At 40.5% G+C, this 13,466-nt stretch overlaps 1 protein-coding gene across 2 annotated transcripts in view; it reads right to left on the reverse strand.

The window, feature by feature from the left end:
- The window catches only part of LOC131458505 (voltage-dependent R-type calcium channel subunit alpha-1E-like), a 40,551-nt gene that overhangs the window by 9,208 nt on the left and 17,877 nt on the right, over nt 1-13,466 (reverse strand). For both annotated transcript variants that reach the window (XM_058627651.1, XM_058627661.1), the window contains exons 13-28: nt 13,264-13,395; nt 13,018-13,087; nt 12,494-12,611; nt 11,184-11,251; nt 10,633-10,700; nt 7,185-7,943; nt 6,170-6,450; nt 5,765-5,933; nt 5,538-5,667; nt 3,814-3,873; nt 3,604-3,710; nt 2,435-2,531; nt 2,186-2,346; nt 1,644-1,781; nt 943-1,144; nt 686-850 (exon numbers count right to left, since the gene is read on the reverse strand). In XM_058627651.1, coding sequence (XP_058483634.1) covers nt 686-850; nt 943-1,144; nt 1,644-1,781; nt 2,186-2,346; nt 2,435-2,531; nt 3,604-3,710; nt 3,814-3,873; nt 5,538-5,667; nt 5,765-5,933; nt 6,170-6,450; nt 7,185-7,943; nt 10,633-10,700; nt 11,184-11,251; nt 12,494-12,611; nt 13,018-13,087; nt 13,264-13,395 — 2,725 coding nt within the window. The remainder of the gene's footprint in view (nt 1-685; nt 851-942; nt 1,145-1,643; nt 1,782-2,185; nt 2,347-2,434; nt 2,532-3,603; nt 3,711-3,813; nt 3,874-5,537; nt 5,668-5,764; nt 5,934-6,169; nt 6,451-7,184; nt 7,944-10,632; nt 10,701-11,183; nt 11,252-12,493; nt 12,612-13,017; nt 13,088-13,263; nt 13,396-13,466) is intronic.

A 13,466-nucleotide genomic window follows, 5' to 3' on the forward strand; every position in this document is an offset into this window, starting at 1 on the left:
ACCTGATCCGGTTTATACTTCCAAGCAAGTGCACCCAAAACATCACTCCTAATCCTTCACTGCACTGAAAAACTGTGAGCATGTACAACAACAAGAACAATAGGTCAAAGAACTTTGTTAATCATCTAACTAATGTGTTTCACTGAAATGAGACATTTTTTATAACCTGAATCATCCCTTGAGACTTTTGCCACATTGCTACCTCTTTGAAGGGATGCAACTATACAACAAAGAGCTTGTTGAAAAGCAGCATTGTATGAAGTATGTTAATAATAGTCATAAAAATATAGGCAATAAAAGTTCATACTGTAGGTGTTAGATAATAACTGTCAATATAAAAGTCAGGATAAAAGATAAAAGGTAACTAAATAAATAATATATGAATAGACAAAGTCACAAGAATGCCAGTAAGAAGATGCCATGGATTCTCCTCAGACAGGCCATTCCAAAGTTGAGGGAACCTGGCAGCTAAAGCTCGGTCTAATCTGAATTTGAGCCTCACAGAAATCTAAAAAGTGAAACTCAATTTTAGACATGATCAAATGCATGAGGACGTAAGTCATTTTAGGCCAGTAACAGCAGATCAGTTCATTGTCAGCTGTTATTCGTCAGTGTTGGTGCTATAGAGTGAAAGCATATTAAACCAAAGGTTCAGCTCTACAGTAAAGACAATGTGCTTCCTTACTTTCATCATGAGGACCACAGTGTTGAGGGCGATCATGACGAGCACTGTGTACTCAAACGAGGGCGATGCCACAAAGTGCCACAGTCTGTACTGGAAGGTTTGTCGGTTCTGGGGCATGAAGCGGGTCATCGGTTTGGCACTGATGGCAAAGTCGATGCACGCCCTCTGATGGAGAGAAATGGTGATCCATGATCCTTACTTGAACACAAAAGACCATATATAATTCATCTGTGAGTGCGTGTTTCACCGCGCCACACCTCGTTCTTCTCCAGACTGCACTCCTGAATCATCTTATCACCCTGCTCCTGGAAGGTGATGATGATCAGAGCCACGAAGATGTTGACAAAGAAGAACGGAAAGACCACAAAGTAAACTACGTAGAAAGCTGACATCTCCATTCGATTTCCCCGACTTGGCCCCATGTTCTCCTCTGTTACATCAGTTGAGTGCTGCAGGACCCTAGCAGTGGAAAAGTCAGTTAGAAACTGTGGGGAAATGGGTCTTTCCAGGGATGTTTCCAGGTTCTTCCCAGAGAACCCAGAGTGGAGGGGAAAACTGAATCGTTTTGAATATTGTGATTTATTTATTTCAGAATTCTGATATGACAGAAACAGCTATTAGCAGTTGCCAATTCATCTCAAAATGGAAGGTCTGCTTATCAGAGTTATCTGTAATACAGGGTTTTAGAAGACATTTTGCAGTTTCCTTTGAAGCATTTTAATATGAAGGTTTTCCATTTGTGCTGTGTCTTGGCCCACCATTTTATTTTATTTTATTACAGCACTAGCTCAGAGAACACTGAGAAAGCAAAGACAAAAAACACTTGGTCTGATTGTGCACAAAAACAAAACATTCTGTTATGTGCCACTGTCCCATTCAATTTAGATACACATCAGACTGACTGACATGCGATGTGCATTGATTTTGGAATAAAGGTCTTGGATTAAAGTATACTTACTGAGGCCATCCCTCTCCTGTTGAGACAGTGAAAAGCGTGAGCAGGGCCCAGCAGATGTTGTCGTAATGAAACTCGTGCCTCTTCCACTCTCTCCTCTTCACCTCCTTTTTGTCTCTGCTGTAGTCGATGTAGTAGCCTCTGCGGGGGAACAGAGCAGCACATTGGGCCATTGTTTTCACTTCACTCTCCGATTAAACTGCCAATTTTAATGAAGAGGAATATATTACATCTATTATTACAATACATGTTCACGCTACACTTTATACTTATGACTGGTGAGTCTGAGCTCTTTGTATAGTGAGCTTTTTTTCATCAGGACATTTAGTCAACAAGTCAGGGTGGCTGTGGTTCAGTGGTTGAGCGGGCTGTCTTCTAACTGTAAGGTCTGGGATTTGATCCCTGCCTCCACTAGTCTCCATGCCAATGTGTTCATGGGCAAGAAACCTACACTCAAGCTACTCCTGACAACTGCACCAGCAGTGTGTGAATGGTATGACAGATGTGTGATAGAAGTGCTTCATTATGTGTTAATATTCACTTACTGGCATTCCTTCTCCGAATTCATGGAGCTGTCAGTGCAAAAGAAGAACTTCCCCTTAAACAGCTGCACCGCAATGACGGCAAAGATGAACATGAAGAGCTGGTACACGATGAGGATGTTGAAGACGTTCTTCAGTGATGTGACGACGCAGTCAAAAACAGCCTGCGAAGAAGGAACACAAGAATTATGGCCGAGAAAATCAGGTCCATGAGTTAAACACTGGAATACTGGCGAGAGGCCGATGTCATACCTTGAGTTTAGGAAGTCTTTTGATTGTTTTAAGCGGTCGCAGGACTCTCAGAACTCTGAGAGACTTTATTGTCTTGATATCTCTGCCTTTGTTGTTTCTGTGAACATTGAAATTCAGTCTTTAGGAGCATAGCTGTGGCCTTAAGGTAACACATGAGGACACACAGCAAAGACACATTTAGGAAAAAAACACAGTGAAACCAAAATATCAACAAAAAAAGTGCATATGAAAAAAACCCACAATGAAACACAGAACTGCACATTGAGTGTGTCTGTATGGAGCCCAGCAGGGATCAAAAGTTTTTTTTTTTTATATATACCTTTCCTTATTTACCTTGAGCACTTTTGCACTTTGCATGTCATTAATTCATGGTAAGGGTGTTAGGTTATTGTTGGTGAAACTTAATGCGGGCAATTAACGCCATAGCAATACAAAATAATTATCATATATGGAGGATAATAATCAGGAAACTTGAGTTCATATAATGGATAAGAAAGCAGTAAAGTGACCTTTTACTGTTGAAAAGTTATCAAAGATTTCACCCATGATACCGGTCAGGCTCTGCAGTAGAATATAAAACATGTTAAGTACAAAAGAAGAGGAAAATAAAATACACGAAAATGAAAGAAACGTGAAATATGGGAGAGGTGCATGTGACACGTTTACATTTAGTGTGACTGAAATGTTTACCCCATCACATTCCTGGTAGCCCCAATAGTGACACAAATCCCAGGAACAACAGAGAAAAAAAGTTGAGAGATCAGAGGATCACAGCTATATTCACAACAGAGAAATTAACATGTATAGTAGTACAGTCCTGCTGTACATTACAACGCACGCTGATTTATCAGAAACACTAAAGCTGTGAAAGACAACAGAAAAAAGAAACACATCATCGACATCAGTCATGACACCCATGTATAAAATTCCACCTTTTCCTCTTGTTTCAGTCTGAACATAAGTCTGTGTTACACACTCTGCACGGCCATGCACGGAGCTGCCTTCACAGAGACAGAGAAGCAGGCGGCCTTCATGTTTGTTTAGCGACTGCAATAAGTGCCTTTGAGTGAAGGTTGTTTATAACAATACCGTTTGCTCAGAAAACGATTTACTGCAGTGAGTCAGTCATTAGTCATCCACAGGCAGCACTACACAGTACAGTGACTCACGTTAGAGCAAAAGCAATCAGAGCTCCCACCACCACGATGAAGTCCAGTATGTTCCACATGTCTCGGAAATAAGAGCCGTCGTGAAGAATGAGACCCTGGTCTATCATCTGGAGGACAAACACACCCGTGTTCAAGGACATGCAAAGAGAACGCGTAACATTTTTTTCAGTGTGTCACAGGTGTTTTCCAAGACTTGTTTCATTGGCCTACCTTAATGATCATTTCAAAGGTGAACACTCCGGTGAAGACGTAGTCAAAATAACGGAGGACCTGCATTTATCACGAAAAAGAAAAGAAAAAATCGAATTTAAATAAAACAGTGCAATACAAATAGACACAATTTGGAAACACATGCTCAACATAATACACACTAATAGTCCTTTTTTTTAGCTTCAGCAGCAACTTCTGTTATTAGCATACAAATCCATATATTTTCTCTCATTATACTAACAGATATTCACACAATATACATGGATTATCAGTAGCAGGATATGAAGCACCTAATTTGGCTATTCCACTGCCACTCACTGTCTATTTCAGGCAGGACACTGTTGTCCGCAGTCAATCATTCACACTCTAATCCCTGAAGTGAAATAACACTTCTTAACTCATTTCTTGCCACACCAATGCTGCCTTACACTGCTAGCATTAGTAAATCTTTCTAGATCAGTTTTTTTTTTATTTTTTGAATTAAGAATAAATGGTAAATGATCTGTATTAATATAGTGCTTTTCTAGTCTTGATGACTCAAACTCAAAGCTGCTTTACACTCCAGTTTTTACCATTCACACCCATTCACTCACACTTTCATACAGCGCATCTAAGTGCAGCACATGTTCTAGCACTCATCTTTCATATCCATTCACACACTGCCGGAGCAGGAGCAACCCTCATCGAACCCGCAACCTTCAAGTTGAAAGACGACTCGCTCTACCGCTACCGTCGCCCAAGTCTTCACAGGCTGAATCCATGCATTTATAAACAGTGTAGGACAAAACACAGTTCTCCAATTTCCTATGTAATCCTGCCAGATGTAAAGGACTACACGGGAAATTAAGTACTACACTTCTACTCTCAGTATATATTGGGAAAACGCAAAACTCAAAATAAAAGCTCCGTAGTGCCAGGATTGCTCCAATGTTTGCTTCCTGTTATAAATATACTGGGATTATTTACTTTATGAGTGACTTTCCTCTTTTCTCTCATTCATGTTACAGGGGAAATACAGAGTAGATTTTAGTCATGTGATTCATCAACTTTACTCTTGACACTTTGGACAATACTGAGTGATGAAAATCTGAGCAGACAGAACTGCTGATTCCCTTCTTGTATGTGTGTGAAACTAAATGTGTCATGACACTTTGTTGCTGGCACAATTTTATGTCAACTTCAAACCTGTAAAATGTGTGTGTGCCTTTCTTTTATGACGTATTCATTTTTAACAATGAATACATTTGTGGATTCTATTTTTCTGGCAGACTTTGCTTTGTTGAGGACGATGACTGAGGAATTATTTGATAAGAGTTCAAACAGACAGTATATACATTTAAATGAATGGAATTAACTGGTTACTTGACATTTGCTGCACTTCTACAGGAAAGCGGTTATTAACTTTTGCAATTTGCCTTTGCGCATGATAAATCCAGTGTTAAATAACAACATTAGATAGATACGTTTTAGAAAGTTACGGAAATGTTTGGACGCAGCCTAACACTAAACTAAACTCTGATATATTCAACCATCCAGTGAGTAGCTTTGATAAACTTAATCCTAAAGGTGCCCTCATGCTTCAAATCTGAAGGTCTCTCCTAACACTATGACAGAAATGATTCACACCCATTTCAGTACTTTTTTCACTTCAGCAAAGCCTGAGAGTAAATGAGTGATTTTATCTTCTATTTCTCACTATTTGGAGAGACGTATCTGGATCTCACCTTGTTTCTGTCTGAGTTGGTGCACACAGGATCCTCAGCCGCCAGTGCAATGCTGCTCGCCACAATCACAAGCAGGATGGTCATCTCAAAGTAGCGTAGAGTGACCACATAGTGGCAAATCCTTCTGATGCTGTGGACCAAAAGAGAGGGTGTTTAATTCTTGCTTGATGAATGGCAGTAAAAATAGGAAAATTAACATTTTATCATCTGGGATTTAATGGCTTTACGGGTTGGACGCCTTGAAGATGAACATGCTGTCAGGGGCAACAGGTTTGGGTGGAATTGGAGGTTCCTCCTCCTCCTCCTCCTCATCCTCCTCCGTCTCCTCCTCCTCCTCCTCCTCCTCCTCCCTCCGTCTCTGCTCAGACTGGTAAGCCTCCAGCTCTTTACTGTTCACTGAAACAGTGACAGAGGTGCAAAAGGAGAAATAAAAAAAACAATGTTTCAGCCACTAAGACAGAGAACAATGTGAGTCACCAGAACAATGGATTCATCAAAAAAAGACAAGTGCATGTGTGGCACTCGGATGTCAGAAACACCCACACGTAGTGATGATACAAAGCGACACAGACACTATATCCCACTTCATGATGCACAGTAAAGAGTGTGTTGGCAGTGGGAAGTGAACACACCTGTCATCGGGGTGAGCTCCAGCAGCGGTTGTGCAGACATCTCGATGACAACACTTCCCTCCAGGTTGGACTTACTGTGTTTGACGGAGACTGGGCAGTGTTCAGACACCATGGCACTCACGGTATACTCAGTGGCCTCTAAGGCCGGCTCCACTGGGATGTTTTGACACAGGGACTCGTGCTGGTCTGTGTGTTTGCCTTCATCGTGCTCTGACCAGGTGCAGTCAAGAAGTGGCTCACACTGAGGAGGATCAGGGATTTCTGAGCCGGGAACAACGGCTCTGACATAGGACAGAAAACAAAATGTTTCACTTAACCACTGCACCACAGAGCAGTGGTGATATTCTATTGAATTGTAGTACATTTTTATGTTATTTGTTATATTATTTAGATAAGGTAAGACTTCAATATCCCCAAAGGGAAATTTTCTTTGCAGCAGTAATCAATATTAAGATAAAAATCATTACAACACAGATAGACAGACAAATTCAAATGGATACAAACAGCACAGGTGAATGCTGTTATAATTAATTACAATTCACAAATTAGTTAAATGGCTGACATGGCTCTTTGGGGAGGTTAAACCTCTGTCTGGAAGGGAGCATATGAAATTCAGCATGTTGCAAATGCTGAGGGTCAGAAACAATAGAGTGACTTTTTGAGATGGCTCTTGCTTCATACAAGATTTGTGGGTTCCCAACCAGTGACTTCACAGGACAGTTTGTTCAATTTGTTCCAGTTTTTGAGACTTAGAGTGCCAAATCTGCAAAGCATGAGGATTTTTTGTCTCCGACTCCTCCCTTGGAGACATATTATAATTGGATTTCTTTACAGCCAGTTTGGAGAGTGTGTGGAGGACTGTGAGCAATGAAAAAGCAATGTTTTGAGGTAGAAAGAAAAAGAAAAAATATCTATTTGGGTACTAAATAGAGACATTATACAGCAATTATATTAGAATTCATGCAGAAGTGGGGTTGCCACGAAGCCTGTAAATTGATAAATACACAAGCCTTACCTTCTGCATTCTTCTCCAACTTCTGCATATGGATTGACGATGCACGTTTCACTGTCGTCTTGGACGGACCCTCCTTCTTCCTCTGCTTTCACTCTTTCCTCTCTTTCATCCCTCTCATCCAGTATCTTCCTCTCCTGGCTGAACGAGCGTGTCACTTGTGGCACCTCATGGGGCGACTGAGCACAGTCCAGACTCTTGACTTCAGTGCGAGCCTCACGGTGCCGGTGGCGTCTGTGTCGGGCCCCTTCCTCCGGGCCCTGACTGGGCCTGAACTTGCGGGCCATCCTGTGCCTGCCCCCACCTGTAGTCCGGTGGTTAGCTCCTCCAGTTTTCTCCTCATTCAGGTTTACCAGCGGCTCAGCCGAAGGAGGCTCAGGGATGGGGATAGAGATGGACATTGGGGGCTCAGGGAGAGGCATCCCAACTGACATGGGAGACTCAGGTATGTGACCTGGACTCACCTCTGGGGAAATGGCAGGTACATGGGCGTTAGTGGGAGTTTCAGCGGTGTCCTCTGTAGGGCTGGCAAACAGCTCCTCTCTGCTCGCCATCTGGCGGCGTTTGCGTAGCTGGTTGGCTCTCTGCTCCCACACTGACATGTTAACTTTTCTCCTCCTCTCACGGCGGTTGGCGAAGGCATTGGAGCCATTGAGAGGCTGTTCATCTGCAGCTGGTGTCACAATCTCGGGTTCCTCTGGGAAATTTGGACGACCTCTGTGTATCGCCCGTTTCCTGTACAGGTAGGGTCTTCTTCGCCCACTAAGAAGCACAATATACTTCACATCACTGTCAGGCTAACAGTTAAGGAATTTTTGACAAGAAACATCACAACTAGCATGTGCATTCAGCATACCAGTCATATCAAAAACATAAAAGAAACACATAAAATAAAAGCTCAAAGAAAAGGACAGGCCTTTTCTGTGATTTTATATTTTTTACTTGATAAGTAACACAAACAAATCCCATGGGAAAAACCAAGTTAAAAAGTACAAATGCATCAAAAAACTCAAAAATCTATTAGAATACCTGAAGGGTAAAGGGCAGATCAAAGGAAAAAAACAAAACCCACAAGTACCAAAGAGGGAAATGTGCAGGATTAAAGAAGAAATAGTTTAATATCTAAAAAACAAACCAAAAAAAAACAAGCTCAATAATTGAGTAGGAAAACGCAAGAAAAATTGTATGTGACAAAGATTCATACAATCATACTTACTGGTATTCAGATTCTTTTGTTGTCCATGTAATCAATGAGTGATTATTTGAAAACAAGACATTAGTGTTTTACACCATAGACAAAACATTTGTGGTGACACAGAACAAAATACTGGTTTTGAGGGTCTGAAATCTTCGTGTTTTTATTATGTGTAAATATGTGATTTGAAGGCCCAGTGTGTATGAGCAAATTACATCTAATGGTGGAGCTGCAAAGAGCAACAAGGGAGGACTCGTTCACTCATCCCTCCCTTTCCCCAGAAAACTATAGCGGCCACCCTTCGACTCTATCTGCCTTATCCTTCTTCTTTTTTGTTTCAGGCATATATGAGGGCACAGACTTAGAAACATGGTGAAGCAAAATGGCGGCCTTTGAAAAAGATGCCACAAGTTCAAAGAAAAGCCTTTGTTTTAAGCCTCCAAACCAAATGATTTTTATTTCAAATGTTGGTATGTTGTATGTAGAATATTCAACAACACACTGGACCTTTAAGGTCCACTGACTTTTATGGCCTTCATTGTTGACTAGTTCTTATCACTTCTCACATTGTGTGTCCTTGAACACAGCATTTTGGTCCGTGTCACATAACAGGCATAAAACAAGACAATGTGATGAGACCATCAAAACACTGTAATGCACGTTAATATCAGCACCTTGATAGCTGCAACACATACAAGACTAACATTCAAATATGTCACGGACGAATGATACATTCAGAGTCAACATAGAGGGTAAAAATTCACAGACACAATCTGTTACTTTGTTTTTAGGGATTGTGAAGAACCTGCTATCACGGACTTCTCCAGTCCTGTTTTCACTGGTTAGCACATCCTGATGTATATTTCTGTTTTCATTTCCTGCCTGAAGGCAGCTATTGATCTTTCTGAATATTCATTTCATCCATTCATCATCTACTGCTTTATCATCCACATGAGGGTCGCCAATAAAGGCGGGGTGCACCCTGGACAGGTCATCTTTAATCAAATTGCAGAGACTTAAACCATTTTGAACTCACAGTCGAACAGCCAGGGCAACATTTGTGGCAAAAAATAATTTTCATTATAATGAGAATTGAAATGAACAATTATTTGAAACATTGTCCTCAGAAATATTTTTCTGGCTGGAGAAGGTGTGTTGAATCCTCCTTTTGCATGTCACTACAAAAATGGACAGGAGGGAGCAAAAGGGGCAACAAGGAGTGAGTCTAATGTGGAGTCCCAACGATGATAAAAAAAAAATCCTGCTGTTAATTTTAATATAAGTTTGACGAGGGGGAAAAAAAGCTGATAAAAACACTGTGGTGATTAATTGCAAGCTTCAAGTCTCTGCAAGTTGTTTTTCACACAAATAAGTGGCCACCTGGAGAGCAGGAACAGCACATTCACGGGTCTATTAAAGAGTATTTTGTGGAAAACAATATATAAAATACAGTCATGCAAAAATAATAAATACATTCCTACAAAAAAGGCAGGTCAGTCAATTCAGGCCACTAATGCCCCCAGTGTCACAGTATTACAAAAGCTCAGTGCTAATCAGACAAAGTAGGGAGGCTTCACTAAAATCTGACACACTCCAAAGTGTGCTTCCTCCCAGCAGAGTGACACACTGAGCTCCCAACTGTTCCCAATATCCTCTGAAAAATGCCTCCTCCTCCTCCCCCTGACTATCTGGATCATTAGACCTATGGGAAGGCCACCAGGTCACTAAGAGGAGCAGAGAAGTCATTAAACAAAAGAGGCTACTCGATTCCAGTCATATAGGTCAAGGCAGTTACAGAAGGTGTCTGCAGTTAAGCTGCTGACCGCAACAGGTCATGCTTTTCAATCAAGCACATTTAACACACATTCATCACTGTGTCGTGTCATCAATGCCTTAGACATGCTGTTCTGTCTTTTGTTTTGCATTCACCATGCAGCTGAGGAAACAGAGGAGCATAAAGTCTGCTACACTGATTCATAGAGAGTCCACAATCAATTCAGTCTATCGGCTCAGTGGTATCTCCTCCAGTAACAGAGGCAGCATCATGATCAGATTCAGGATCACCATTCATTTTATCACAACATCCATATGATAAGTAAATCCTAGTTTGATTGCACTATAAGAAAAACTCATCAGTCCAAGTCAAATTATCTATTTGTTCAAGAGGAAAGCCTGTACACTTGACTACTAGGATTTACTTGTGTGTTGTGAACCCTCGGGCGTATCTCCAGTTTAAACTATCCACTAATAACTTACTCTGAGATCAAGCCGTCTCTGCCTCTGGAATATCTCTGATTGAAGAACTCCTCTTCCTCTTCTTCATCCTGAGACAGACAAAGACAAATGTATGATTTTACACAGTAGGTTCAGTTTGATTGGGGTGTCTTTTTTAACAAGGGCCAGATTTGATAATGTTAAGATTAAGACCCTTTTTTTAACAGTAAAACTGACATACAGATGCACTGTTTTGTAATAATTTAAAAGTTCATTGTCACAATTATCAATTTGAACACATGTATCTGATAAATAATACATAAAAAAACACAGAGCTGCCGAGGGCCACAAAATCTGACCGAGGGCTGGACTTTGGACATGCCTGTCTTAAGTAGTGCTGTGCAAAGGTTTTTAAGAAAATTATGAAGATTTTAAATCAGAAGTACAGAAGCTGTTGAGTTTGAAGGATGTGAGCCTTTGTTTGACAGCAGAGATTCACATCACAATCATAAACACTGCATCTACAACATAAAAGTTTTACCGGTACAAACTTCAACATAATGAATCAGTGAGAAGACAAAAATGTTGCAGACCTTTGTCAGTTCCTGCGCGTTGGCCAGATTATCCACAGCGATGGCCAAGAAGACATTTAGCAGTGTGTCTGACAGGAAGGCAGTTAAGAACACAAACACACACACTCACACATACTGTGCACATACTGTATGTAGATTTGACTCCCCTGTCTCTTACATGACTACATATGGATACACTTTATTGATAAAGCTTTTGAGGAGAAATAGTTTTTTATGGACTTGCATCTTTTGAATTTTCTAGTATATGAAGCTCTTGGTGTAGCATCCCTGGCTGAATAATGGTCTGGCTCCTTTATTGATGGTTCGGAATGCTTTATTGAAAACTTAATTCACTCCAAATATGCCGTTAAATTATCCTAACTAATAATAACTTCATTATTAATGATATGTTTCCTTGTAAAAGAGTTAACTGTGCATAACTCACACATAGGATGATGCTAATTAAGTAATAAGTAAGTGATGCTACTAGCATAACATTCACATTCACATGAAACTCTATAAAGTACTAACTGAGATTAAAGAAGAAAGATTAACTCAAAACACACATAATACCAAATAAAACATATACAGACCTTGTGCCCTTGTCACCCAGGTGCTAAAATAAACCATGAAAGGTGCTTGAGACTCCGTTTGCACCTTGATTGGCACTAACTCTCGTTTTTTCTTCTACTTCTTGTATTTTGGCCTTTCAAAATAAAAGCATCACTTTTGCACGTATGACCTAGCACAATAAAAGTAAGACAACATTAATGTCGTTTACACTTGGTTCTTGGTTATTATAGTAATCACTATTAACTATTCAATATAGTAATTAATAAAGGCATGCAGATGCAGTATTTTTGAGAGAAAGGATGCAGCTCTGTGTTTTGTTTTAGTTTTACATTTGTGGTTGTACTGTTCATAGAATAACTGAAGTATAACTTGCTTGTATTCTGGATAATTGCACTGGTCAGATGGTTAATTATTGTATACATATATGTATATATTCTATCATTGTGTTAATGGTTTGTGTATACTTTTGAGCGTACCTTTGCATATCTTATATCTTGGTGCCTGTAATGGATGACCTTGGACTTCTGCCTTGTACAGACATGTATACGATTAAATTTGATTTCATTTGTTCAGAAAATGGTAAAAGCAGTGACTATTGAAAAGGTCCCTGAATATTTTACTCAGGTAATGTGTTTGTTGAATTTTTACTTTTACTTTTACAGTGAAATTCAGTAGCATATCTATTTAGACACCACGCAAACATGTTCAGAAGCTAGATCAGCGCTCTCCAGTCACATTTGAGGACTAAACAAGGATACAGTTTCCAAACAGTGTGAGGACAATGAAGTAGATGGATGACCACATGCCATACTGCACACCTCCCTGTGAGCGAATCCCGTTGTACATGACCTCGTTCCAGTCCTCACCTGTCAGAATCTGAAGGAAAATGCACACGACAAGCTGCGTAAATAATTATATTGCTCATATTAGACCCAAGATAAAACTGGCCTAAAATACACCAAAACATAATCTCTATCTACAAAGATGAAGATATGCTTTTAAAAAATGGCAGCAAGATGTATAATTACTATGTGTGCTGATCAAAACACTCTTTCACAGTGCAGTTGGTTTTGTAGCAGATCTGATGTGGGCTTGTTCACGTTTCACTTGTCTGATATTCATGTGCGCATATGTGAGCATGAATGTGTGGGATGATAGCGGAGGCAGGGGGTGGAGAGCGAGTTAGCAGAGTTGTTTAATCCGCGCCTGGGGTGAGAAATATCCCAGGGTGCAATGTGTCATGGAGGAGCAGACAGAATGAGGGGATCTGTGGGAGCCAAACCTGAAACACTGTCATGATGGCAGCTGGAAACGTATCAAAATTGGTGGGAGTGTATTCTTCAAAGATGAACCTAGAGGGGAGGCACAGAGAAAACAGGGTCAGATATGACCAAGGAAGAACAGGAGATGGAGGAAGAGGAGGAGGCCACCGCTATTTTCATCCAGACGTGTCATTTCCTCTCAGTTTTATTAAATAATCCGTTGAAGGAACTGATGCTCAGTTTTGACATGGTAAATCTTTACTTACCTTCCTCCGAAAAGCTGCATCCCCAGTAGAGCAAACACCACAGTGAAGAGGAAAAGAAGAAACAGCAGGCTGATGATGGACTTCATGGAACTCATGAGGGACACAACCAAGTTCCTGAGGGAGGCCCAGTACCTGACAGAAAATGAAATGACACGGCACGCTTTTTGTGTCTTTTTTCACCAATTATCTACAAAAAGGTACAC

The sequence above is a fragment of the Solea solea genome, chromosome 1 (assembly GCF_958295425.1).
Source record: "Solea solea chromosome 1, fSolSol10.1, whole genome shotgun sequence".
Classification (NCBI taxonomy): Eukaryota; Metazoa; Chordata; class Actinopteri; order Pleuronectiformes; family Soleidae; genus Solea; species Solea solea.